Genomic DNA, 27,840 nt, shown 5'->3' with positions numbered 1-27,840 from the left:
CTTTGAAGAAACAGTCATCAAGTTTTCTTTAACTCTGCCATTTTAATTTCAGTTTGCCCTTTCCAATTCACACTAATAATAATAATAATAAAAAAAACTTCCTTACATAAATCACTATCATTCGAGACACATCACATAATCATCCCTCAGAATTCAGATCATCTGGCGTTGGTAACTTAGTATAACTAATAACAAAGTAAATACCTCATAATGATAAAAAAATTAAATACCATTGCAGATCAATTTTGCAACAGATGTTTTGCACCAGCAATGCCAATTACCATTGCAAATTTCAACGGCTGCATAACCATGTCTGTGGTGTAGGAAGGTGCCAAAAAGTGTGTGTGTGTGTGGGGGGGGGGGGGGGGGGAGGAGAGCCCACACTTTTACCCTGTTATAAAGCAAATATAAAGCAAAATATTTGAAAAGAGTGGGGGGGGGGGGGGGGGGAGAGCACATGTATATCCTCCCTGATTATTTTACGGAGTTTGATTTTTCTCTTCCCAACACCGAGTAATGCAATTCTTCACTATCACAGGTTGGGTTTTTTTCAGTATAGACATACTGTTACCTATAGAAGTATAAAAACTATTCGGAACCTGTTGGATATTCAACAGTGAAATGGCACCAAGCATATCAGTTTCATGATGATTGTCAAAGGGCAGATAGATGTCTGATAATGAATATTCGTATTTTTAATCACCACCAGGAATAGTTTTTGGCAAGCAACAAAATTTTCCAAGTGTGAAACTACCTACATACATGTATAAACAAATGAAATGTACACAGGTATCAGCATTCTTTTTTATGACACAGTTCAGAGTAAGATAGACTGTCCACAAGGCATTTGTAAAGTTTACCATTGGTTATAATATGGAAATGGGGCTCTATCAGATAATCGGTTATACCAGTTATTACCATAAATTTGACATGTGCCAGGTCTATGCAATTTACAGGAATTGACTTTAGTTATTTAAAAAAAATATATAAATCATTACAATTTATATTTTTCTCACAAAAAATAAAATAAAATTCGCCAATTGTTCTTAAAATTCTACCGAGCGGAATTTCTCATTCGGCCTCAACAGAATAAAGCAGATATCCAACGTCAATAACTAGTTATTCTCTTTATCCTGCAAACCATAAAAATTAAGCGAAAAAGCTATTATTTCAGCCACATTATACGATGACCTAGAGGTCAAATGAGTGATTTTGTGATGTAAGCTATGTGTGACGTCACAAGTCATATCCTGCTAGTAGAATATGACTGCTTTATCCGTCATATTCTGTCAATAGAAATGGTGTTTACAGGATAAAATAAGATAAACGTCTTATTTTGTTCACGATTAAGACTTGGAAGCCTAAAAAATAAATACCCAAATTGAATGTCCACCTTTTGTACGTTTGGCAAATTGACTTAACTGCAACATTTGACCTAAAAAAAAAACACTAGCCGTCGGGCATGGCAGTAGTAGTTATTTACTAGCCCAACACTGAATATCACTAGCCATGGGAGTGGGGACGCCATTATCTAGAGGCCCTGAATGAAGATTTAAAGTTGTGTTACAAATTTATACTGAAACAGGTTCAGACATTTCATTGTTTAAACCATTACAGTCATCTTAACTACAGATCTGTACCCGTGCTTTTAAAACTGTTAGTCTGCTGTCTGGACTCAAGACTAATAGTCTTACAAATTGTGTGCATGTGATGGCATTAGAGATTTGACTCTAAAACTCTACACATTTTTTATAACCACAGGCCCCGTTTCACTTTGCTCAGCAGCCATTTTTATTTCAAATTTTCCAAATGGAAAACAGAACACACAATTAAATAAAGATCACAATACACACAATCACAATGTTCAGAAGTAAAATATACAAGAACAATTTTTAGTGTAAAATCACCAGCAGCAGGAAAAAAACAATTCTGTTGGCCTGGGGGGGAGGGGGGGGGGGGGGAGGAGACTACTAGAAATATTACTAGCTTCGATGAAAAATTACTACCCACAATTAGTGGTTGGAACTACACTGTATATGTATGTAACTGATGCTGAACACAAAGAGAAAATATAATTTTCCACTGAAACCTTAAATTGTTTTTTAAAGGAAGGAATTAACATTTATTGAGACTTAGGAGAATTACAGATTGGTACACACATACCATTTATCGTATCACAGAATTTAGCAGTCATATCAAGCAAAACCTATTCTTATTATAAACTAATCATAACCCGAATTTGCGGGGGGTATGTCCAGAATATAAACATGCAGCTTTTGAGGTCCCATCAAAATAAGACAACCATAGGGCTTTTTTGTCTGCTCGCTATACGGATTTGCTGACCCTAAAAAAAAATCACGAAAATTAAATGTTTAAAACAAAAATCAACATTGGAAAATATCTACGTTCTTAGAAGACTAGCATCATTCAACTTGTACTCTACTAGCCTGGGCCCCATTCCACGAAGCGATCTTAGCGCTAAGATCACCTTAAATACATAACTACCTAATACATTTAAGGTGATCTTAGTGCTAAGATTGCTTCATGGAACAGGGCCCCAGGGCCTAATTCACAAAGGTCTCTTAGGCTCTGCTAGACAACAAAGAATCCTCTTTGCAAGTCTTTTAGCATTGCACTGCGAGATCACAAAGTTGCAAGAGTTTAGTGAATTAGGTCTCTGGGATGAATGTCGAATACTACGCTTGCAATCTACAATAACTGATAGAAAATTTAGTCTACTATCATATGGGATGGCACATAAGCAATTTTTAATAATATACATGTAATGCTGCAGTTGGGGAAAAAGTATCATTTAGCTTGTACCTGTCCCCAGCCACTTAATACTAGCCAAGGACACGCATCGGATACTACCCCTGTAATCTACAATAACTCAACATAAATTTTGTCTACTGTCATATCGAAAGGCACATAAGCAATTTTTTGAAAATATAATGCTGTAGTTGGTGGAAAAAAAAAGTCTGGGAATGAGAAATCAAATATCTCCATGCCCTCTGCATATAACTAACAATGGTATATATATAAGAAAATGGTGACCCTACTAATGGCTGACTGCTACATAGAAAAATGTGTTTGTCTTTTAAGTGAAAAAATAATGATAAAATGCCCTACTAATGCCTACTGACTACGACTTTAGCGATGAAGCACTGATTCATCAACATCCAGTAGTGAAGACAGAATGTGACTCATCGAGTGATGAATTACCGGTCTAATATAAACATCCACCAATGAAGACAGAATGAGACTTTCATCTGATGCCGAATCACCGATCTAATGAAGACTAACCGACTTTCATCTGATGACGAATCACTGATCTAGCAAAGACAGAATGAGACTTTCATCTGATGACGAATCACCAATCTAACGAAGACTGACTGCGACTTTCATCTGATGACGAAACACTGATATAACGAAGACTGACTGAGACTTTCATCTGATGACGAATCACCAATCTAACAAAGACCGATTCTGACCTATCAATATCCACCAATGATATTGGACTATTTCTCTTGTCTATGCAAACCACAGATCTGTTATAAACATCTACAAATGAACTGCTTAGCGACCAATCACTGATTCTTCAATGTATAATACTAAACACCGACAGCAACATTAGCGATGATGGATCACCAATTCTTCTTGTGATTACCATCTACTAATGACAGTGAACAGCGACGTTAGTGATTAATCCGTTATAAACATCCACTCATGAACACAGGTTTTTGACTTTCTTGCTGGCGACGAATGACTGATTCTTCAAAGTCTAGTAATGAAAACAGACAGCAACTTTTGCATTGAATCACACATCTGTTTATAAACATTCATTAATAAAGACTAACTGGGATGTTCTGCTAGTGATGAATTCAGTGTCTACTATTAAAGATTGACTGCAACTTTAATGATGAATCAAGTCTAATTCTGGGTGAAAAGAAAATTTCGCCAAATTATCTATTAAACTTCAAAAACAACAGAATTGCTGATACTCCTCGAGTGTCCTGTGATAGCATAATTTATCAGCACGAGTTGATAAAAGTATGAAATCTGAGGCTTGCTCAATAAATTATGATATCACAAGACAAGATTGGAGTATTCTTTTTATCATTCTTTTCATTTGTGACAACTGAAAACAATGTCAGTAATGTGGATTGAATGTCATTATATTTGAAAGCGGTAGACTCGTTAACTAGCAGAACGACAATGGCGTGACATCACTAGTGATAGGTTTAGCGCTGAAACATGCACAGTGACCTAACAAAATAATGTCTTGTGATTAAAATTTGACCAATCAAAATTATCAGAAGCGATATCTCTTAGGACAATATTGCAAATTATAATGCCAGCGATATCCCCTATAAAAGCCTTTAATGGATGATAAAATTCTGAAACAAAATGTCAATTATTACATGTAATTATTTTCGCCAAATTAAAATAAAATTTGTCAACTGCTTTTAAAATTTGCAGTTGGCGAATTTGGTGAGTGCCAGTGCTAACCCTGTCAATTACTGGGACCCAATTCATAAAAGCACTGCACAGCGAGATTGCAAAGTTGCGGGAGTTTAGAGAATTAGACCCCTGATCTGTTATAAACATCCACTAATGAATATGAACGTTAAGTTTAGTCAGATGAATGGTCCACTGTGAATATCTATGATCAACATCCTCTAATGAAGATGAACGTTAAGTTTAGTCAGATGAATGGTCCACTGTGTATATCTCTGATCAACATCCTCTAATGAAGATGAACGGTGAGTTTAGTAAGGGGAATGAAGCACTTTGTGTATCAACATGTATCTTATGATAAACATCCAGCAATGAAGATGAACGGTAAATTGAGTCAGCTGAGTGGACCACTCTGTATATATCTATGATCAACATCCTCTAATAAATATGAATGATGAAATTTGGAAGGGGAATGAAGCACTCTCGTGTATCAGCATGTGTGTCTATGATCAACATCCACAATGGAACTGCATCTTGGTAAGGAAAATGAAGTGTATATATGGTTAATATCCAGTAATGAATATAGCGTATCTATGGTCAATATCCAGTAATGAATATGAACGGTGAGATTAGGAAGGGGAATGAAGCACTCTTGTGTATATACATGTGTATCTATGATCAACATCCACAGTGGAACTGCATCTTGGAGTCTTTGACCATCTCGTAGCTGCAGTCAGCACATGCTGTGTGGTACCATTGGTCACAGTCGTCACACTGCACCTACAGAGGAAAATAACACTTTTTATTACATACATACAGTATTCAATCTCACTATAGTGATAAATAGAGAATAATACATGGGTGGCCATTAGATACCATTTATCTCACGAGTTGTTTTAAAATGTATCCAACAAGTGAAAGTGTGTTTGATACGGTTTTAAACAACGAGCTGTGAGATAAATGGAATCTAATGGACACAAATGTATTATTCTATTTCTTACATATCCTCAAAAAACAGGTTTTAAGCAAATTTTAACATCTTTTTTGACTAAAAATTATTTACAGCCGTTGCACTTGTAGCTGACTTACAGACATATGATTGTCAGGTTAACTATATGTCACAGTGTAATCAATTTCCATCGCGTTGTCTTTTTATTGGACGTATGGCTTTGGTGACCTGGTCATCACCTAGGAGCAGCCAGTCGTATGTCTTGAAATTGTTAACACACGTATATGTGTAAACAACTATGTGTTATCAAAAATAACACATAATGTTCTCACAAACACGTGTGTAAGAAAGACATTTTTAAACTGTATGATAAATTTATCTTGTATCACACATATGTGCGATCTACACCAGAACTTGTAAATGGGGAGTTGAAAACTGGAGTTTGCACCTTTTTATTATTGTAATGTCTGATTTACAAATTACGTCATGTGCATCGTATTTGAAACATTACACAAGATTGCCGCAGAGGATGATTCTTAACATTAAGAAAATAAATGAAAGGAAGATTGATTAATAGATTTAAGAAACTGTGATGTTAAATTACAAACCGTTTTTGTTGAAAATAGATGGCATGTAATAAATAAAGAACTTCAAATACGTTCTTTTCGCCTCCTGTCTATTGCACTTGTTTATTTTGCACAAGAACATACCACTTGCTATGCAGTCTCGAGGTATATATTATTACGAAATAAATAGGAAGCGAAAACAACGTATGTGAAGTTCTGTATATCTATTTAACAACCATTCAGTTCATTTTTAAAACTACAGCTACAGTGACACCTCATTGAAACCAAACGCCCAAGACACTAAGTTAAAAAAAATCTGGTTTTAAAAAGTGTCCAATTTAGCGAAATTATAATTTATATTCTGTACTGATATTTAAAAAGGGATCGGTGGTCAGACCGTCTGTGCTCCCTTGAACCTGCCGAATTCTCCCACACCATCCTTTTTTTGTCCTGGACAGAAGAACTGGTTAAGTCGGAACTTGTGCTCATGACAAGCATCAGGGCTTCTAGAATTTTTATAAAATCCACTAGCCATGGGATCAGTGATTTAATTTTTTTTACTAGCCACAATTAAAAATTCACTAGCCCTACTTTACTTTAAGTTAATAAAATTTTACTAAATAATAGTAATAATCAGATATGTCATCTAAAGAGGGAGATAAGGCTTAAAAACACTAATGGGGGGGGGGGGGGGCACGCGGCATGGGGCAGGATATTCATATTTACAAAATAAACTTAACTGTTTGTTTTCAATAGCCATCAGGCATGGCAATAGTAGTTATTTACTAGCCCAACATTGAATATCACTAGCCATGGGAGTGGGGCTACCATAATCTAGAAGCCCCATCGTGCATGGCAATAGTAGTTATTTACTAGTCCAACATTGAATATCACTAGCCATGGGAGTGGGGCTACAGCTTGTTCTTTACTGTGACCTTGACATCTGGTTTATGATGGAATTCTCATTACTGGGGTTCTAGTTTTTAGGTTCCACTGTATTTGTTATCTAACAAATGAATTTTGGACACCCGGTCTAGAGAGGGAGAAACCTGCTGCTGTCACACATGCACAGTAGGCAAGCAGCAAGGGTATACATTTATAAGCACTTTCCCACTGACTTGAGTGCAACTGAAGAGTTCCAAGTCGAAAACGCAATATATATCAATTTAGGTCATTTTTAGAAAAACGCTATTTCTTTGCAAAATGACCTATCATATATAACGTAAAACACAGTTATAAGATCCAGTTCCATGCAAATAGATTGTGTTTTGACAGAAACTCTTATTGTCAAATTGCTGAAATGTCCTAACATCAGTATACCTTCACTGAGGGTGTTATTAAAAAAAAAATTACTTAACGTCCACGGCTTTGACTTGTGTCGTTTTACAAAACAAATGAAGGAATTTTAATCTTATTAAACCAAGTTAGATTTTTAAAAATTAATAATATACATACACTTTTATTTATTCAAATTAATATATCTCGGGCCTATTTTGTGTTATGAAATGTTATAGGTGAGGGAAGGGGTGTTTGTCAAGTGTTATTATCGATTTCAAAATATATCTGTATGTAATAATCAAGAAAAGGAATATCTACGTTCAGATTGGGAATGTTTTAGTCAAAAACTAGGAATAAAAAACGACATAGCATTTTGTGAATGGTGGGGGATGATGCCGTTATCGGAGTGTAGAAAAATGGGTAATAAACCCTGTTCAACACCAACTCCAAAATCAGGAAATAAATAATGTATATTGCGTTTCAATATAGAACTCTTCATCTATAAAAGAAAGGAATGTTTATTTGACATTATACCAGCAAACATTTTGTTCAGTACATATCACATTGTAATTCATTGTACATCATTTTAGAGCTTGCTACACCATATTAAAATGTCATTAAACAGTAGTTGCAAATAAATTTTCTATTCAGAAGAAATGTCGTTGATGAAGAAATTTTAAAACAAAAAGTTCCTTGTATACACGAAGCACATATCACGGCCTTTTCATGGAGCACTAACAAAAGAGGCCATGACCTAATAAAAGTAGCCATGACCTAATAAAAGATGCCATGACCCAATAAAGTGACCTTGACCTAACAATGACCTACCCAAGCGACACGTTTAGCTCTCGGTCTTGTACAGCTGGCGGACGCACACGTTTCGTTGTCATACCACTCTACCCCGTCCTCCAGTTCATCTGACTCGCTGTCCGAGTGCGGGTTTCTTCTCTTCTTCCGTCTCGTCTTTGGCTGAGCTGCATTAACGTACAAATACATCACACTTTAAAAACCACTTAACTCACACACAAAATAACCAAAAAAAACAATCGGCTGAAATGTTCCTCTTTAAACATTATTTTCCTTTTAATTAAATTTTGTTTTACAAACATGAAAGAAATGGTTAAAGTTTATTTTTGTTTAACTATACCATTAGAGCACATTGACGTATTAATCATTAGCTATTGGATATCAAACATTTGGTAACTACTGTAAGATGGAATCTTAGAGGAAACCTGCTACATTTTTCAATCAGCATGAAGAGGTCTTTTATATGCGCTTTCCCACAGACAGGACAGCACATACATCAGTCTTTAATATACAAGTCGTGTGGCACAGCAATGGCGTCAAACATTTAATAATTCTGACATGTAGTCTTAAGGAAGGAAATGTTTTATTTAACGACGCACTCAACACATTTTATTTACGGTTATATAGCAGTGGACATATGGTTAAGGGCAACTCAGATATTGAGAGGAAACCCACTGTCGCCACTTCATGGGCTACTCTTTTCGATTAGCAGCATGGGATCTTTTATGTATGCACCATTCCAAAGACAGGATAGTACATGCCATGGCCTTTGTTACACCAGTTGTGGAGCTCTGTCTGGACGTACATGTAGGCTTCAGATAAAACCCTCTACATGTTTTTATTAGCAGCAAGGGATCATTTATATGCACCATCCCACAGGCAGGATAGTACATGCCATGGCCTTTGTTACACCAGTTGTGGAGCTCTGTCCGGACGTACATGTAGGCTTCAGATAAAACCCTCTACATGTTTTTATTAGCAGCAAGGGAACATTTATATGCACCATCCCACAGACAGGATAGTACATGCCATGGCCTTTGTTACACCAGTTGTGGAGCTCTGTCTGGACGTACATGTAGGCTTCAGATGAAACCTCTACATGTTTTTATTAGCAGCAAGAGATCATTTATACGCACTATCCCACACACAGGATAGTACATGCCATGGCCTTTGTTACACCAGTTGTGGAGCACTGTCTGGACGTACATGTAGGCTTCAGATAAAACCCTCTACATGTTTTTATTAGCAGCACAGGATCTTTTGTATATCTGTGCAATTCCAGACATACCAGGCAGGATTTAGCTCAGTTGGTCGAGTACTCATCTGACGTGCTTGCATCACAGGATCAAACCACCTCAACGGATCCATTCAACTGATTGGATTTTTCTCGTTCCAACCAATGCACCGCAACTGGTCAACAGCCGTGGTATGTGCTTTCCTGTCTGTGGGAAGGTGCATATAAAAGACCCCTTGCTGCATTAGGAAAAATGTAGCGGGTTTCCTGTTGACTAAGAGTCAGAATTACCAAATGTTTGACGTCCAATAGCCGATGATTAATGTAATAATTAATCAACAGTGTTCGAGATTAACGGTATCCTGATATCTCTGGGATACCAGAATTTAATTTTGGATACCTGATTTCAAGAACCCAGTATCACACCAGGATACCATATAATGTTTTTTTTTTTTTTTAATCCTTTATTTTCATTTTTCACTGAACCAATGAAAGTTGTCATTTACTGGTGAAGTTAAGTAACAGTGTCGTCCAAGTTTGTTAGATGTTATTTATGAATTTCATTTAAGTGGGATACTAAATTCTCAGGTGGGATACCAGATTCTGAAATGTTAGTATCCAACTGGGATACTGCCCAAAATTTTTAATCTCAAACACTGATCAATGTTCTCTAGTGGTGTCGTTAAACAAAATAAACACCCAGACATACCAGTTGAGGGGCACTGGGTTGAGTGGGATAACAAAAAACAAAAAATCATTCCCACAGAGAATGGGTCCACCGATGGGGTTTGATCTTATGACTGAAGCACTTCGGGCAAGCGCTCTACTGACTGAGCTAGATCCCGCATTGAGGTACAAGGTGATGAAATTGAAAATGGCTCACGTAAAAGTAATATTGTGGTCTCACTACATAGTTCACTTCCGGGTGAGAGTTCATTCATGACGGTCCACTATAGTTTCTAATTGTGACATATGTTATGGTTCACATATTCACTTCTAGCAATTGGGGAAGAATTAAAACAATATGTATGTTTAATGGTAAGCCTTCTGGCTGGATTTTGCCCATGTTATTTTGTAATATTGTGCATTGACTTTTTAGGACATGGTCGTATATCAGAAGAGACAGCCGGAGTGAATTGGTTAATGAACCAGTTCAACCACCTGTTCGGACCGGTACTACAGCCAGATGCGGTTATATAGCAAAAAACTGAGCCACAAATATTCTCAATTTTGGAGTGAAAATAAATGCTTATATAATGTATGTTCGCAATGGTGTTAGTGCCAACGAGACACCATTCTATTGGCAATCTTCATTTGAAGTTGGGCAATTTAACATGGGTTTCAATGGCAGATTATGGCATATGAAGGTGCCAAAAAGTGGAGGGCGGGCACACTTTTATATAAAAATTTACACACTTTACACTATTATAAAGCAAATATAAAGTAAAGTATCTGAAAAGTGTGGGGGGGGGGGCACATACCCCCTCCACCCACCCCCACTTCCTACACCAGTGCAGATGACATCTGTGTAGTGAGACCAGTGCTACAAACCTTTTGAATGCCTCTCATATGACATGTAAAGCACAGAGGAAAAAAAAAATTCACAACACTGCAGGTAACAGTTATCAATACCATCTGTTTATTTATAAATGTCAGTGACAGACTGACCTTGTTAAATGATGCAGGGAATATAAGCACAATAAACAAAGAACCACCCGTGAAACAAAAGTACACAGTGTTATAAATATCTAATATACTACTAATAGGCCTGGAGGCTTAGTTTGAACGGGCTCATTGGAAAAGGAAAGGAATTCACATTTTAAATGGTGTCTTAACATATACATGCTTAATTTGATATTTGGTTGGTTTTGAGAGAGAGAGAGAGAGAGAGAGAGAGAGAGAGAGAGAGAGAGAGAGAGAGAGAGAGAGAGAGAGAGAGGAGAGAGAGAGGAGGGAGAGACAGGGAGAGAGGAGAGAGAGAGAGAGAGAGAGAGAGAGAGAGAGAGAGAGAGAGAGAGAGAGAGAGAGAGAGAGAGACACACACACAGACAGAGACAGAGAAAGAGAGACAGAGACAGAGACAGAGACAGGTACACACACATACATGTATATTTAATTATATTTTTGGGGTGACCGTTACTAGACTGTTATACATCAATACATTCACATAAAAAGAAGAAACAATTCTTATAATTACAAATAAATCAATTTCTTTCGTCCTTTCTATGATAAATATTTTGTCATGATGTCCCATTTTCCTTTCCGTATTTTATCATAGAATAACATTCAGTGAACATTGAGTAAATCATACAAAAACCGAAAAGCAGGGTTTCTGCCAGAAAGAAAGTTTTGGGTATGCGCTATGGAACTGAATGTGTGCTGAATGCAACTGCAGTCGATATGGAGTATGCATGGGGGGCCCTCCCCCAGAAAAAAAATGGGTTAGGTTTAGGGTTAAAAAAATAATACAGTAAATGACAAGTGATTAATTCTGTCAAAAAGTCAACACAAAAAAATTGAATCTTTAAAAAGATTTGGGTATGGCACCATACCCATTTCACCCTCCGACAGGAACCCTGATCAGTACGAAAGTTAAAAGTTTGTCTTGTTTTAATGACACCACTAGAGCACATTGATTTATTAATCATCGGCTATTGGCAGAAATTTGCCACATTTTTCTATTAATACTGAGGGATCTTTTATATGCACCATCCCACAGACAGGATACCACAGACAGGATAGCACAAGGCTCGAACTTAAGAATTTGTCTCCCACGGCAATTTTTTAAAGAATTCCCATGGGTGAAACAGTCCACAGACGGCAATTTTGAGCCTGCAGTGCCTATGGAAATTTTTTTAAAAGTGACATTTGCAGCAAATAAACTTGACTGAAAGGCTATCTTGTTATATGTAGACATCTTTTAAATGTGCAAATGTTAAATATTGGCAGATAATGTACACCAGGTGTTTACATTTTGCCATTGTTGAGGAGCTTTATCGATGGCACTAAAAGTGCCATTGCTGATGCTCTCTACCTCATACCACGGCCTTTGATATACCAGTCGTGGTGCACTGGCTGGAACGAGAAATCGCCCGATGGGCCCACTGACGGGGATCGATCCCAGACCGACCGTACATCGAGCAAGCGCTGGCTGTACCCCTGGGCTACGTCCTGCCCGGGATAAATCAATGGATGAATACATTGTGGATGGAGGAATGAATAAATGAATAAATGAACACCAAATGAATTAATGAAAGTTAAAAGTTTGTTTTGTTTAATGACACCACTAGAGCACACCGATTAGTTAATCATCAACGAATGGATGTCAAACATTTGGTCATTCTGACTCATAGTCATCAAAGGAAACCAGCTACAATTTTCATTAGCAGCAAGGGATCTTTTATAATGCATTTTCTCAAAGACAAGAAAACACATACCACCACATTTGACCAGTTGTGGTGCACTGGTTGGAACGAGAAAAAACCCGAGCTAAATTAATAAAAGAATGGGATGGATGGGTGAATGAATAAATGAATGGATGGATGGATGGACTGAAGGATAAAAAGATGGATGGATAAATTATTACTAAAGTAATTAATGAATAATTGCAGGGGACAATATTTCAAAATCTAGGATAACCGGAAGTCATTTCACGTAAGTTTTACTTAGGTAACCGATTGTTCGGTTATGTGAATACAGTTCTCGTAACTGATGAGTTAAGCCTACCTAATCCTAAGACACTTGAACTACGGTTCTATGCTACATTGGTGGTTCAAATGTATTTAAAAACAAACTGATTTTCTCTTTCATTACTGATATATGGTACTTTTAATTTTAGAATGTAACTGTTCACAGCGTAACCGATTGACGGTTCTCATGATTTTAAAGTTACGTAACCGACACGTGAACAGAACAACGGTTCTCGTGAAATATTGTGCCCTGAATCGGGATGAATGGATGGATGGATGGATGGAAAAATTAATAAAATAAATGAGTAAAGACTGTTATATTACCTTTCTTTCGTTTGTTGTTTGACTGTGATTTCACCTCAATTGCTTGGTTCTTTTTCACTACCAACTCTCTCGTTTCTTTGTTGTCTACAAACACAATTCAAACAAAATATTACTGAAAATATTTCTTTCTGTCAGTAAAATGATTAGCATATTACATGTGTATACAAGTAAAGTTTTGTTGCAAAAGTAATTTAATTACATTTCTGTTACATTCATTACAGCATAATGTCATCCCATTGGTCCAGACATAGCAACGGGAGTTTGTTTATTTTTTGATGAACGTAAAAATTACGTCGTCAGGGAATGTCATATCTGATGACGTCATTTTATATGGGCAAGTTGTCTTATTGTTTATGGATAAAAAATAATTCAAATAAAGTGTGACGTTTTATGTTATTATTAGTCTGTATGATTCAAATTTAATTATAAGTATTGTCTGTTATTTGTTTTACGTTCATCGGGGTATAAGGCCAAAAAAATAAAATAGGTGTGTTTTCGATTGCATCCCCCCAAGATTAGGGTAGGTAGGTAGGTTGTTTTTTTTGTTGTTTTTTTTAAATTGAATACTATCATAACAATAATAATAATTATTATTATTATTATTATTATTATTATTATTATTTATCATCATTATCATTATTGTTGTTGTCATTGTTGTTGTAGTAGTAGTAGTAGTAGTAGTACTGGTATGCACTGTTTGTGTATTTCCTTAAATTAATGGGACATTTGTATTACTTTCATTGTTCTTAATTTAAATACTTTATGACAAAAACCCAGTTATTTTGTATCAAAATATCAATTATTACATAAAATTATTTCACCAAATTAAAATAAAATTTGCCAATTGTTTTTAAAATTTGCAATTGGCGAATTTGGAGAGTGCCAGAGCTAGCCCTGTGACATCATCAAGTTGGTCACGAAAAATCTTTATGACACGTGTGTCATACTGGTTATATTTGCATGTACATCTTGAACTATGTGGATAATAAAAAAATGTTATGTACGCACCTTTTTTTATGTTTGATGACTTGTGAATATGCTGAGGTTCCGAATGCTTTGTTACAGGAACAATCTTAGACCTGTCAACGAAGGAAATCAATACAAAACACTGTAGAGAGAATTTGTTTTATAAACCAGGGCATGCTCTGGGTGATCAGAAAATTTCTTCAAATCATCTATTTAAACTTTAAAAATGACAAAAACCCAGGTATTTTCTAATAAAATAACAATTACTACAAGAAATTTATTTGCCAAATTAAAACAAATTTTGCCAGTTGTTTTTAAAATTCGCAATTGGCAAATTTGGCGAGTGCAAGAGCAAGCCCTGATAAAGCTATCATCATCTAAAGTGCAAACCACATCGTTACACATGTACATACATGTACATTTGTATGTATGTAACAATTACAATAAACTACAGGGCTTTTGATTGCATCAAAGTCAAGGTATTAAACACTGTGCACAAAATACATATACCCAAAATAATCGCCCCCAAATTAAGCACAAACATGCTGACCTCAAAATACTTCACTGAAATGTTATGTTTAATTTGTTTAAAATAATTTGAAAAATATTTCTGAAAATTGACAACTCTACAGCAGCTGTTAATGACAGTACTGAACTAAACCGACTTTCCTGCAACCAGAAAAGACAATTTAAGTCCCTGTTGTGTCCAAATTAGTGAGATCTAAAGCCATGAATCACTCTCCTACCTGTAATTACCGTTAGGAATCAACATGGTGTCAGATTAATTACGTTGCTGCCGCCGGCTCCTTTGGAAAAGAACAGGGCTTCTAGAATTTTTATAAAATAAACTGGCCATGGGATCAGTGATTTAAAGAATTTACTAACCACAATTAAAAATGTACTAGCCCTACTTTACTTCAAGTTAATGCTATTTTACTAAATAATAGTAATAATCAGATATGTCGCCTAAAGAGGGAGATAGAGCTTAAAAACACTAACATTGGGGGCTTGGGGTGGGGGCAAGGTATTCATACTTACAAAATAGACTTAACTGCAACATTTGACAAAAACAAAATTCACTAGCCGTCAGGCATGGCAATAGTAGTTATTTACTAGCCCAACATTGAATATCACTAGTCATGGGAGTGGGGCTACCATAATCTAGAAGCCCCGTCAGGCATGGCAATAGTAGTTATTTACTAGCCCAACATTGATTATCACTAGCCATGGGAGTGGGGCTACCATAATCTAGAAGCCCCGTCAGGCATGGCAATAGTAGTTATTTACTAGCCCAACATTGAATATCACTAGTCATGGGAGTGGGGCTACCATAATCTAGAAGCCCTGTATAAACACCAACATAAATTTAAAATAAAATTAATAAAATGTCTCCATTTTCAACACAATTCTTCGACACTTCTTACCTATTTGTCACTTGATCTAAATTCTGTATATCTTGTAAAGTCGCCTTTAGCAAACTCTCGTCCGGCGTACTTTCCTGAACAAAATTACACGGACTTTGTCTTTGAAACGGGACCATAACGTCTTTCGTTTCATCACAAGTTTGCAACACCTCTAACGACACATCCTTAGCTCTTAAATTCTCATTAACGTCGTAATCTGTAGAAACCAGTTTCTCGGTAGGGTCTTGTAATTCAGCAGTAGCAGTTTCCAAGTTATTATCCGAATGAAACCCATCCACACTGTCACACCAATTACTATCGCCGGATGAGTGTCTGACCCCTTCCCGCTCTCCATTTTCTAAAATCTGAATCTCGGGGTCCTCTTCTGAAGAATCCGACCCATCTTCCAAACACACCTCCTGAATGAACCGGGCATCATCGCAAACGAAACTGGCATCCTCGTCAAACGTTTCTTTCACAGAGTTCTTACTTTCATTTTCACTTTGGTGGTTTAATACGGGACTATTTTTCGTAAATTCAGACTGTGGTCCGTCTTTGGTCATAAGTTCTGGTCCGGGACTACTACCAACATAGGACAGTGTGTTTTCGTGTGTCAGGTGGAGTTTTGCGATGTTCGGTGAATCAGCAGGTTTCACTTTGCAGTGCGGAAATTCTTTGATCTTACAGTCACAGCTCTGTTGTAAGCACTCGCTGCGATCATTGTAGTCGTGAATCGATGGAAGTTTGTGCTGCTTGCACATGGTCGTGGAAACACGCTCAAACTAAAATAAAAAATAAATAAATAGCAAATTGGTTACGAATGTCAGCGATAATAACCCATGTAAGACTGCCATATTTATAAAATATACTGTAGATCTATTACAAAATAAAAAGGTGTTTTATTTTACTTTAAAGAAAGAAAGAAAGAAAGAAATGTTTTATTTAACGACGCACTCAACACATTTTATTTACGGTTATATGGCGTCAGACATATGGTTAAGGACCACACAGATTTTGAGAGGAAACCCGCTGTTGCCACTACATGGGCTACTCTTCCGATTAGCAGCAAGGGATCTTTTATTTGCACTTCCCACAGGCAGGATAGCACAAACCATGGCCTTTGTTGAACCAGTTATGGATCACTGGTCGGTGCAAGTGGTTTACACCTACCAAATGAGCCTTGCGGAGCACTCACTCAGGGTTTGGAGTCAGTATCTGGATTAAAAATCCCATGCCTCGACTGGGCTCCGAACCCAGTACCTGCCAGCCTGTAGACCGATGGCCTAACCACGCCACCACCGAGGCCGGTATATTTTACTTTAAAGACGCAGACCCTAGTTTCATCTCGTGCAGATTTGTTTTTATCCATTTCACACATAATAACCCTCTCAATTAACTTGTTTTCTTATTTTCACCTTTGATTCTTCTTTCACTTCCTTTTATGAATTAAATTTTTTATGAAAAAAACAAAAATTAAAAAATGTTTTTTTGGTTAACAACACCACTAGAGCACATTGATTAATTAATCATCAGCTATTAGATGTCAAACATTTGGTAAATCTGACACAATCATCAGTGAAAACCCGCTACATTTTTTTCCTAATGCAACAAGGGATCTTTTAAATTTTGTATGAAAACTTCCCATTAACGCTTAATATAAATTTACACTTACAACAAACTCAAATTCTGAATTATGCTGAACTGAGTATTCTCCCGGCTGAATCTTGTAGCCATTTGTATGACCGAACGTAACTTTGTCGCCTTCTTCGAGGACACAGGACCCTTGAATCTACAAACAAAACAAAAAACAAGTCAGTGATCATTAAATAAATATGCAGATTTGTCAAAACATGCAGCTAGCACTGATGTAGGGCCTAATCTAGAATTGAAAAAGTAAAATATGTTTTCTGATGATCAGTATTACTACAAACTTTTGCTTTTGTTTTTCTTTTCGAGTCTTTCAGACATATTCAGAATCTTTAATTTCAGGAGCGGTATTATAAACCAGGGCCCACATTTGCAAAGCTATCTTAGTGAGCACTACAACATCATAAAACCATTGTAGGTTGTGACGTCACTACAGAAAATGCCAGTGACGTCATAGCTATTTCGTAGCACTAAGATTGCTTCAAAGATATGGGCTCATATTCTTTTATTTGAGCTGTTAAAAACGTTACACTTCCAAATCTTAATTTTTCGAACTACTGCTCACTTTCTAGCATTTGTCGCCAGATTAAACTCCACAAAAATTAATATCGAGCTTTGCTGAAGGCACGTGTAGTGAACTTTATTCCAAGATGAACACACACACACTGTGTACACGTATAGTTCAAGCCATTTGTGACTCTTCCTTTAACCTGACCTCGGTGGCATTGTGGTTAAGCCATCGGACATAAGGTTGGCAGGTACAGGGTTCGCAGCCCGGTACCGGCTCCCATCCAGAGCAAGTTTTAACGACTCGGATGTTTTTCGGGATTTTTTTTAAAGACCAGTACAGAACAGAATATCCAAATACCCCTTAAAACTGGACTGTTACTGGGTCCCATGGGCAGAGGCCCATCACACCTTGGAGCTAATCTGTGCTTACACTGTTATAATCCTTTAAGTTTGGAAGCCCATGTTTTGTTTTATTGTTAATGGATTAATGTGATATTTTGTCAGTATCAAGTCATTATAGCATTCTGCCTCATGGTCAAATTATATAAAAATCCATTAAAAAATAAATATTTGGCAATCAGTTATAAACACATCGAAATCAGGTCGCTAATTGGCATGGGTCAGGTTTGGGGCAATCACAGGGGTCAGCCCAACCGAATATTCTTATTCCGTATGCTGTTTAGTATATTAAAAACACAGTCGTCATCACTATTAGTATTATTCCCTGCATTTGCGTCTTTGTATCTCTCTCACACACAAACACACACAACAAAAAAAAAGAAGAAAAAAATATATTAAAATCACATCAGACTGAGTATGTGATAATTACCCTGATATCGTTAATAAACGTTCCATTCAGGCCTTTCTCCCGGATTTTAAACTCCAATCCACTGTCTCCATAGTAACCAATAATTTCTGCATGAGTGCGAGAAATGAAATTCTTCAAACGTCGAGAATCCAAAAAATAATCATTCTTCTGGTTTCTGCCAAAGGTCAGGGTACCTTCTTTTAATCTGAAAATGAAACAATTTGCTCTTTTAAATATTATGTATAGTCTCAATTTTTATATATATAAAAAGGTCTGGTGTATCAAAAGAACTTGTATGTGCTTTCTGCTCTATGAAAAACAGCATCTAGAGTACATCATTATCGACTATTGGATGTCAAATGTTTGATAATTCTGACCAATACCAGGCCATAGGATTTCAAATTTCAATATTTTTTTTCGATTCCGTGCCTTGTAATCATGGAAACCCATCGGTAACCTTTTTTAGGTTCCGATGGGTAGCTGTACTCAATAAAATAACCATGGGAAACAAAATTTTGGTTCCGTGATTTTACCGACACGCTACCAACACAGTACCAGAAATTATCGTTACCGTGAAATCCGAAAGGGTGGGGACGTAGCCCAGTTGTAAAATGTTCTCTTGATGCGTGGTTGGTCTGGGATCGATCCCCGTCGGTGGGCCCATTGGGCTATTTCTCGCTCCAGCCAGTGCACCACGACTGGTATATCAAAGGCTGTGGTATGTGTTATCCCGTCTGTGGGATGGTGCATATAAAAGATCCCTTGCTGCTTATCGAAAAGAGTAGCCCATGAAGTGGCGACAGCGGGTTTCCCCTCTCAATATCTGTGTGGTCCTTAACCATATGTCTGACGCCATATAACCGTAGATAAAATGTGTTGAGTGTGTCGTTAAATAAAACATTTCTTTTACGTGAAATTCGAAGGCCTGCAGTACATAGTCTTAGAGGTAACCCACTACATTTTCCTATTCGCAGTAAAAGGTCCTTTATAAAAATTATATGCACATTCTCATAAATGTCCTTTGATACCAGCCACAGGACTTACAGTACTCTGCCCATACACAAATTAGCCAACTGCTAATTTTCATACAAAGTGGACATAATATTTAATAGTTGGCTTACGAAAATGTGGTTTAAATAAAGAGACTTTTTATTAATTTTCAAAGGAATACCCCACATACATGTACCTCAAAACTGGTTAAAACTAAATTATTTTTAGTGTAAGCATTGCAGTCATGGGGTCACTGGTTTGGAAATTTAAAAAATCAGAGAATGGGTTCATTGAATGGGTTTGATGTTATGACCAAAACACCTGACATGTTTTTGTTGTTTTGTATAACTACACCACTAGAGCACATTGATTTATTAATCATCGGCTACTGAATGTCAAACATTTGGTAATTTTGACATAGTCTTAGAGAGGAAACCGGCTACATTTTTCCATTAGTAGCAAGGGATCTTTATATACACCACCCCACACAGGTTAGCACATACCATGGCCTCTGATATACCAGTCGTGGTGCACTGGCTGGAATGAGAAACAGCCCAATGTTCCCACCGATGGAGATTGATCGCAAACCAACCATGCATCAAGCGAGTGCTTTACCACTGAGTTATGTCCCTCCCTCACCTGAAATGAACCGTCAATCAACCGAGCTACATGTAGATTGCCACCCCACCCCCCCCACCTCCACCCCGCCCCTGAAAATATGTGTACATAATACTACATTCTACATGTAAGTTATACATGTATTAATAAATTTTTACAATTTACATCTGGCTGCAATTTAGCAGCCCTGATATACATATATCAGCCGTATATATATATATATATATAATGCATGCATGACAAAAAGTGAAAGCGAGTTGAACATGTTTTATTACAAACGGCTAACATTGTTAACATGTTTGTATATAATAAATGCAAGGACCCCCCCCCCCCCCCCCTCCTCCATCCCGAGTCAGGTCACCGATCTTATCGGAGGTCGGACTCGGGATGGGCGTGTTCGAAACCCAAGTGGTATATGGGCTCGTTAAACAACTTATCATCATCATTATCAGCAAGGTAACCCAAGCGAAACATTTCATGACAATGCTAAATATACATAAATACATATACATGTATGTATATCATTGCTGGTTGAGAGCACAGAAAGATGACACCGATAAATTTACAAATATAAGCTAAATTGATCTATAAGCTGAACACTTTATACTATATTGTTAAATAAATGTAATTATTCTGCAGTTTAGAGCTCTTTTTTTATCAAAAGAGTTTATGCCGTGAAAAAAAAAGAAAAAAAAAAGGGTAACACTCAGTAACACAATATTTATCTTATATTCACATTATATACATGAACAATCAGGTTTTCTGCCAGAGGGTAAAACGGGTATGGCACCATACCAAACTGATTTGTCCGATTTTTTTAAGTCAGGGTTTCTGCCAGAGGGTAAAACGGGTATGGCGCCATACCCAAAAAAGTTTGTTGATTTTTCTCTCTTTTTTTTTTAAGTTAACCTTTTGATAAAATTAATGACTGTTTTATCATTACTATATGATTTTCTTAACCCTAACCCTAAACGTAACCCATTTTCTTTCTTGGGGACGCCCTCCATACTGTGGTTGACTGTGGTTGCATTCAATTCCATAGCACCATACCCAAAAAATTTCTTTCAGGCAGAAACACTGTAAGTTAACCTTTTGATAAAATTAATGACTGTTATCATTACTGTATGATTTTCTTAACCTAACCCTAACCTATTTTCTTTCTGGTGGAAGAGTGGGCACATGCAGCACACACACTGTAAATATTCAATTCTATGGCACCATATCCAAAACTTTCTTTCTGGCAGAAACCCTGACAATGTACATGTAGCAATTAGAAGTTCATGGAGGATACACAATTTAGACAGAACAGATACTGAGATAGCTGCAAAAGTACATTTAACTGCAAACATTAAGGGTGTGTCTAGGGTCAGGGTTTTATTTCTCAAATTTGACTTGATGCCCATGGCTTTGCTTTTGGGGATTTGAGCTTCATTTTATAAAAAATTTAGAATTTTCAGTTTCATTTCAAAAACATCTCATTAAACAACAATGTGAGAGGGGCTGGAACAAAAAAGCTTACTGCGGCAGGGGTCCAGGGGCCGCTGAAGGGCCCCTGAAGAAAAATTATCGATTGCAAGCCTTGGAACTGCCAAAAATTGCATTCAATATGAGCTAACAAATCTAAACTGGTTATAACTTATAATATAAGACACACATCATAAACTTGAAACCGTGAAAACATGCAAATGAACCTTGTGTTGTCAAAAGTATTGAACATCATGTTTTTTTTGTTTTTTTTAGACGAAATGGATAAGCATATTTACACGTAGCTCTCACATTCCTGATTAAAGTTAAGTCAAATTAATACATATATTTTGCATAAATGAAACGTTATAGGGGAGGGAAGGGTTATTTGTCAAGAGTTACTAATCATTTTCAAAATATATCTTTATATAATAATAAAAAAGGGTAATTATTTACATTTACATAGATTTGGAATGAATGAATGAATGAATGAATGTTTAACGACACCCCGAATGTTTTACTTCAAAATTGGGAATGTAAAACGACATAGCCTTTGGAAAATGGTGGGGAATGGTGTCGATTATCAGTCTAGAAACATAGCTGATAAAACCCTAAGGGTCTACTTTTCCCCCTTTTTTTGTAATAAATAAGAAAGGTGTTAAAACAACAAAGTTCTCCACAAGTACAGGGCTTCTAGATTATGGTAGCCCCACTCCCATGGCTAGTGATATTCAATGTTGGGCTAGTAAATAACTACTATTGCCATGCCTGACGGCTAGTGAATTTTTTTTGTCAAATGTTGCAGTTAGGTCTATTTTATAACTATGAATATCCTGCCCCCATCCCAACACCCCCAAATATTAGTGTTTTTAAGCTGTATCTCCATCTTTAGGTGACATATCTGATTATTACTATTATTTAGTAAAATTTTATTAACTTAAAGTAAAGTAGGGCTAGTGAATTTGTAACCATGGCTAGTAAAAATTTTAAATCACTGATTCCATGGCTAGTGGATTTTAAAACAATTCTAGAAGCACTGAAGTATTTTTAACTTAACTTTAAATGGAATTTTTATATTGATATTGATCATCACTTCTTTTATATATTTAACCATTGTTCGACACATAATAGCCAATGTATTTTTGTGCCAGTGTGTTCCAGTGTGTTGTCATTCAAAGTGTATCCAAACACTGGATTTAATTGATCTATCATTTGTAAGCATGCATGCACACATGCCATAAAGTATTGATCAATGTATACACTGGATTTAATTGATCTCTCATTTGTATGTAAGCATATATATGCCATAATATATTGATATATCTTAATAATTCATATATACAGGTCAACATGGTGTAAGAGTAACTCGGGACTTCGTTTTTGGTTCGAGCGTTGCGGTGTATTCGACCCAACAAGATTCTAATGTACTTTATCAGTGTTCGAGATTAACGGTGTCCCGATATCCCGGGGATACCAGAATTTAATTTTGGATACCAGACTTCAACTTCAAGAACCCAGTATCACACCGGAATACCATATAATACTAAATTCGCAGATGGGATACCAGATTTTGAAATGTTAGTATCCAACTGGGATACTGCCCAAAAAATTTAATCTCGAACACTGTTTATAGAAGATTTTAAATACAAAATGAAATGTTTAGCTGTCATGTCATTGAACATAGCTTGAGGGTCCATGCACAATGCTGTAGCTGGCACCAAAATGTAAAACATTTTTGCCATAGTATATACATGCAGACATGTACTTTTTACCCAAACAAAAATATACATGTATGGCATCATGAAATATTAAAAGTCGAAATAAAAGAGAAAAACGTTATCAAATACTAACTTTAAACTATACTCAAAATTTTCCCTTCATTGCAAAGCTCCGTTCCACGAAGCGATCTTATCTCTAAGATTACCCAAAAGCGTATAGCTACCCTATGCACTTAAGTTGCTCTTACGGCTAAGATCGCTTCGTGGAACGGGGCCCAGGATGGTAGACACTTGGAACAAATAATGGTTTTAATTGTTTAACTGACCAATACACTTCTATCCTTCAGGGGGTGTGACATAACTCAGTGGTAAAACCATCTCCTTCATTGGACCCATTTCTCATTCCAGCCAGTGCATCACGACTGGTATATCAAAGACCGTGGTATGTGCTATCCTGTCTGTGGGAAAGTGCATATAAAAGATCTCTTTCTGCATTAGGAAACATGTAGCAGGTTTCCTCTGATGACTACGTGTCAGAATTACCAAATGTTTGACATCCAATAGCCGATGATTGATTAATCAATGTGCTCTGGTGGTTTCGTTAATCAAAACAAACTTCTATCCTTCAGCATTTATTTTCAGTCTATCATAAAAACTAGCATTAAAACAAGGCCGATTGCTAGATACATGCTACAGGGAACTTTTTTTTTTTAAATGTTGGTTAGCGACAGTTGAAAATTGAGTAGCAACTATTAATATTATTTACTGTTTTAGAATTGTGTAATAATCTTTAAAATTTGCATAGCATATCGTGATGCAATAGTGAACAAAATGTTCCGTGTTGCTAACCGAATTTTTCCTAAACCAGTGTTCGACAAATGTTCGAAAAAGGCACTAGCCTTCAGCGAAGCTTAATTTTGGCTAGTGGCTAACATATTATAGTACTTAATGCACCAAGGACTAGTGGATTTGTCGAACCCTGTGAAATACAAAGTTCAAAACTGATTGATGTATACACACACAAAAAAAGAGGAAAACAAAAGTCATTGGCATTTGGTATGTTTACAATTTTATTCTGGCAATTTTTTCTATGAACAAGGACATTTTTGCTCTAGTATTATAAAATGTTTCCTTTAGATTATATTTATAAACCTAACCAGTTGTTTCGCCCTTGCTATCAATTCAACCCAAGTGTTTTGTCCTAAAAGTTAGGGATGATGGGTTGTTTCACCCTTGAACACAAGTTGAAGTATTTTAACATAAATAAATAAATAAAATGTAAGTATACTGGAATATTAACAATCAGAAATGGCTATACATGTATTAAAGGCGCTCAATCACAGATTTAGTGCTCCGTATTTCTCTAAATATGGATTATAAATCGAAATTACATTCATTTGGAATACCAAACCTAGTTACTGTATGATCCAAAACATTTTAATTGAACTACGATCGAGGGAATTGCATGACATGCTTTATTTTTAAAAGATAGAACTTTCATGTTTATAAGTTAAAAAATTACGGCAAAACAACTCGTATTGATGAGGCTATATATATGACAACCGTATAATGTATTTTTGAATTTTATATAAACGACCGTTGTGTATAGAGACTTGGCAAATGGGGGCCGGCTATATACATGGCAAATAATAAAAAATATATTATTAATTTCATAACGAAAATAATTGCGAATACGCTGAAATAAAATAATAAACATTCAGAACATGAACTCAACATTTATTATTATTATAAAATTATTTTGACTGGTTCGCAAAGTGGTCATTTGATTTAATGTATAGCGTAAAAAAAAACCCAGTGTACTGTCGCATGTTTTGTCGTCCAAAGGTTGGATTAATTATTACCAATCTGGCATGATTCTACAAATAAGGTTTTGACTGGTCGAATGAAAGGTCAACTGGATATGAGCTCCAACGAGCTGCTGTTAGATCCACATGTAATAGTGGAGCTAATTTTAATTAGATTGAATTATTACTTAACCCAGTTGAATCCAGTTCTACGTGCAGGGACAAGTTCAGTCTGCCATATGTGCGTGTGTACATGCACTTTAATCTAGCATTTTTATAGCCAAAACTCCCCCAGATAAAACACTGCCTCCTTCACCCCAAAAAGGTAGAAGTAGGCTAATAATAATAATAATAATTGTGTATTATTATTAATGTTAATTTTTATATTATTATTTATTTTGCTAGTACTGTACGGGCAATATTACGCTAATCATATTTCTATGGAAAATGTACACAAAAGGGTCTGCTAAATTCATGTACTCCCCCTCCCCCTCCCCTGTTCTGAAAACTCTCTGTTCGTACAGTACTTAGTATGTATTCATCCTGTTCGAGATGGTTCGGTAATATGGATTAAGCAAATACTTATTTACCACCTATAAACATTTTTGCTGTGAATATAGCCAGCCCTCATTAGCGGAAACTATATACATGTACATGGCCTTCATATATACAGTCACATCGTATATAAACATCGTCTAGTTCAGCGTATTCTTTAAAAATTTAACAATTCCTATCCCAAGTCAGCTGTAAAATTATGGCATATTTTGCATAATAATGAATTTGACATGGTGGAAAATGAAGGTATTCGTGATCCAGATGTTTAGAGTTTTTCGCATACGACTAACGATAAATTTATCTATAGGCTAGATGCAAAGGCCTAACTAGTCGGGATTGTCAACATTTAACATGCTTCTGTTACTAAAATAAATTAATGTATAAGCTTATTATCATTCAGTACATGTTTTAATTATTTTTTATTAACTTATTTTAATTGTTGTTTTTCTATTTACCCTACATCGCATAGGACGATCAAGCGTTCTCGTTACATGAGCTTCGTAAATCGTTTTGACACTGCGGTTATTCGGGGAATGCACATCACGTGACTCAAAAAATATGTCACACATCTGCTCTCCAAATAGCTGTTATTTTTCGCAGAATTATGGACCATACCCATAATTCAATTATTTTTATAAAATATCAATGATAAGTGTGATATGGTTGTTATGTAGATGGTTCAATAAAGTACTTTTAGGTACAAATCAAATGTATATATTGTCATATAATACCTTGTTGGGTCAATAATTAGGTCAACCATCTGTGAGAGAGTGCGTTTAACAAAGGTGAGTATACATAATATTATTATATCAATCAGGAGGGGCGGGGGGATACATTAATTAAACATTTTAACTTTTAAAATAAAAAAAGAATGTTTATTATTGTATTGTTCTGACCATCTCCCCCACTTGGCAAGATCATGGTATCGACAAAACATATAAAAGGTGATAATTATATCCGATTTGATTTGTATTAATTAGTATATACTAAGTTCATAATATACTAGTTTCTTTAGAATGGCGTCAGTCTCAACTTTATATATTTATTTGTCCTAAAAATGTGTGTGTGAGGGGTGTTCACATGACTTTTGGCAGATACATTGGACAAAATGTAAATCATAAATGTACTTTCTTTGTCAATAAATAAGACACACATACAGTGGGGGAAAAAATACAACTTTTCGAAATGATATGAAATGACATGGACCTGAATTAATCTGTAACAGTAATGAATATTATCAATGTTATTGTATGAAAACCGATAATAGGTAAAACACGATAATACATTCATTACACACTTTCAATCACACACAAAGGATTTACACATTTTAAGCGAACTACCCACACATTGCACATTCTTATCTATACTTAACAAAAATACCATGAAATGTATGAACGTTTAAAGAACATATTGTGTTAAAAAAAAGATCGCAAAAGAGTTACAGCAAAGTAGATCACGAGTGATAAGAAGTAGGCCTAAAGGAATTAAAAAATTAAAAATGGATTTCCAAAATCCAAGAAGTTAACAGCTAAACACCACAAGTCACACTTACGGAAACACGTCCAGAACTAATGGACAAGTTGCTGGGTTACCTATCCGACGTAACTGCCAATGGTCTGAGTTTGTTGTGTCCATCATTGAACAACGCCAACTAGATTTGGGCACTGCCCATTGGACTTTAAAATTGCCGCGACAATGGCCGCAACAGCCGTGTTGTGGGGGAAATCCCGTAGTAGGGTTCGCAGGTCGAGTTCGACCAAGTTATGGTCCATTAAACGTCACGTGGTCATCCCCCCCCCCCCCCCCCCCACACACACACACACACACTCGAGTTTTTATTTAACGACAACACTAGAGCATATTGATTTATTAATAACCGGCCATATTTTGTTCCCATTGGTAGCATGTAATCTTTCATCTATGCACCATCCAACAGACAGGATAGCGCATACCACGGACTTTGATATATCAGTCGTGGTGCACTGGCTGGAACGAGAAATAGCCCAATGTGCCCAGTTACGGGGATAATTCCAGACCGACGTCACTTATGA

At 36.2% G+C, this 27,840-nt stretch overlaps 1 protein-coding gene across 1 annotated transcript; it reads right to left on the bottom strand.

Annotated features, from left to right (window-relative positions):
• Nucleotides 1-4,213: 4,213 nt before the first annotated feature.
• LOC121390652 lies at nucleotides 4,214-27,485 on the bottom strand. The gene is made up of 8 exons (XM_041522517.1): nucleotides 27,342-27,485; nucleotides 18,661-18,844; nucleotides 17,347-17,463; nucleotides 15,696-16,456; nucleotides 14,314-14,384; nucleotides 13,306-13,389; nucleotides 8,080-8,225; nucleotides 4,214-5,238 (listed from the first exon to the last, which is right to left on the bottom strand). The coding sequence occupies exons 1-8, from the start codon at nucleotides 27,425-27,427 to the stop codon at nucleotides 5,137-5,139; spliced, it is 1,551 nt and encodes a 516-aa protein (XP_041378451.1). The 5' UTR covers nucleotides 27,428-27,485; the 3' UTR covers nucleotides 4,214-5,136.
• Between the last annotated feature and the right edge of the window lie 355 nt (nucleotides 27,486-27,840).

The sequence above is a fragment of the Gigantopelta aegis genome, chromosome 15 (assembly GCF_016097555.1).
Source record: "Gigantopelta aegis isolate Gae_Host chromosome 15, Gae_host_genome, whole genome shotgun sequence".
Taxonomy (NCBI): Eukaryota; Metazoa; Mollusca; class Gastropoda; order Neomphalida; family Peltospiridae; genus Gigantopelta; species Gigantopelta aegis.
The sequence above is the reverse complement of the archived record's forward strand: the minus strand, read 5'-3'. Positions and strand labels throughout refer to the sequence as shown.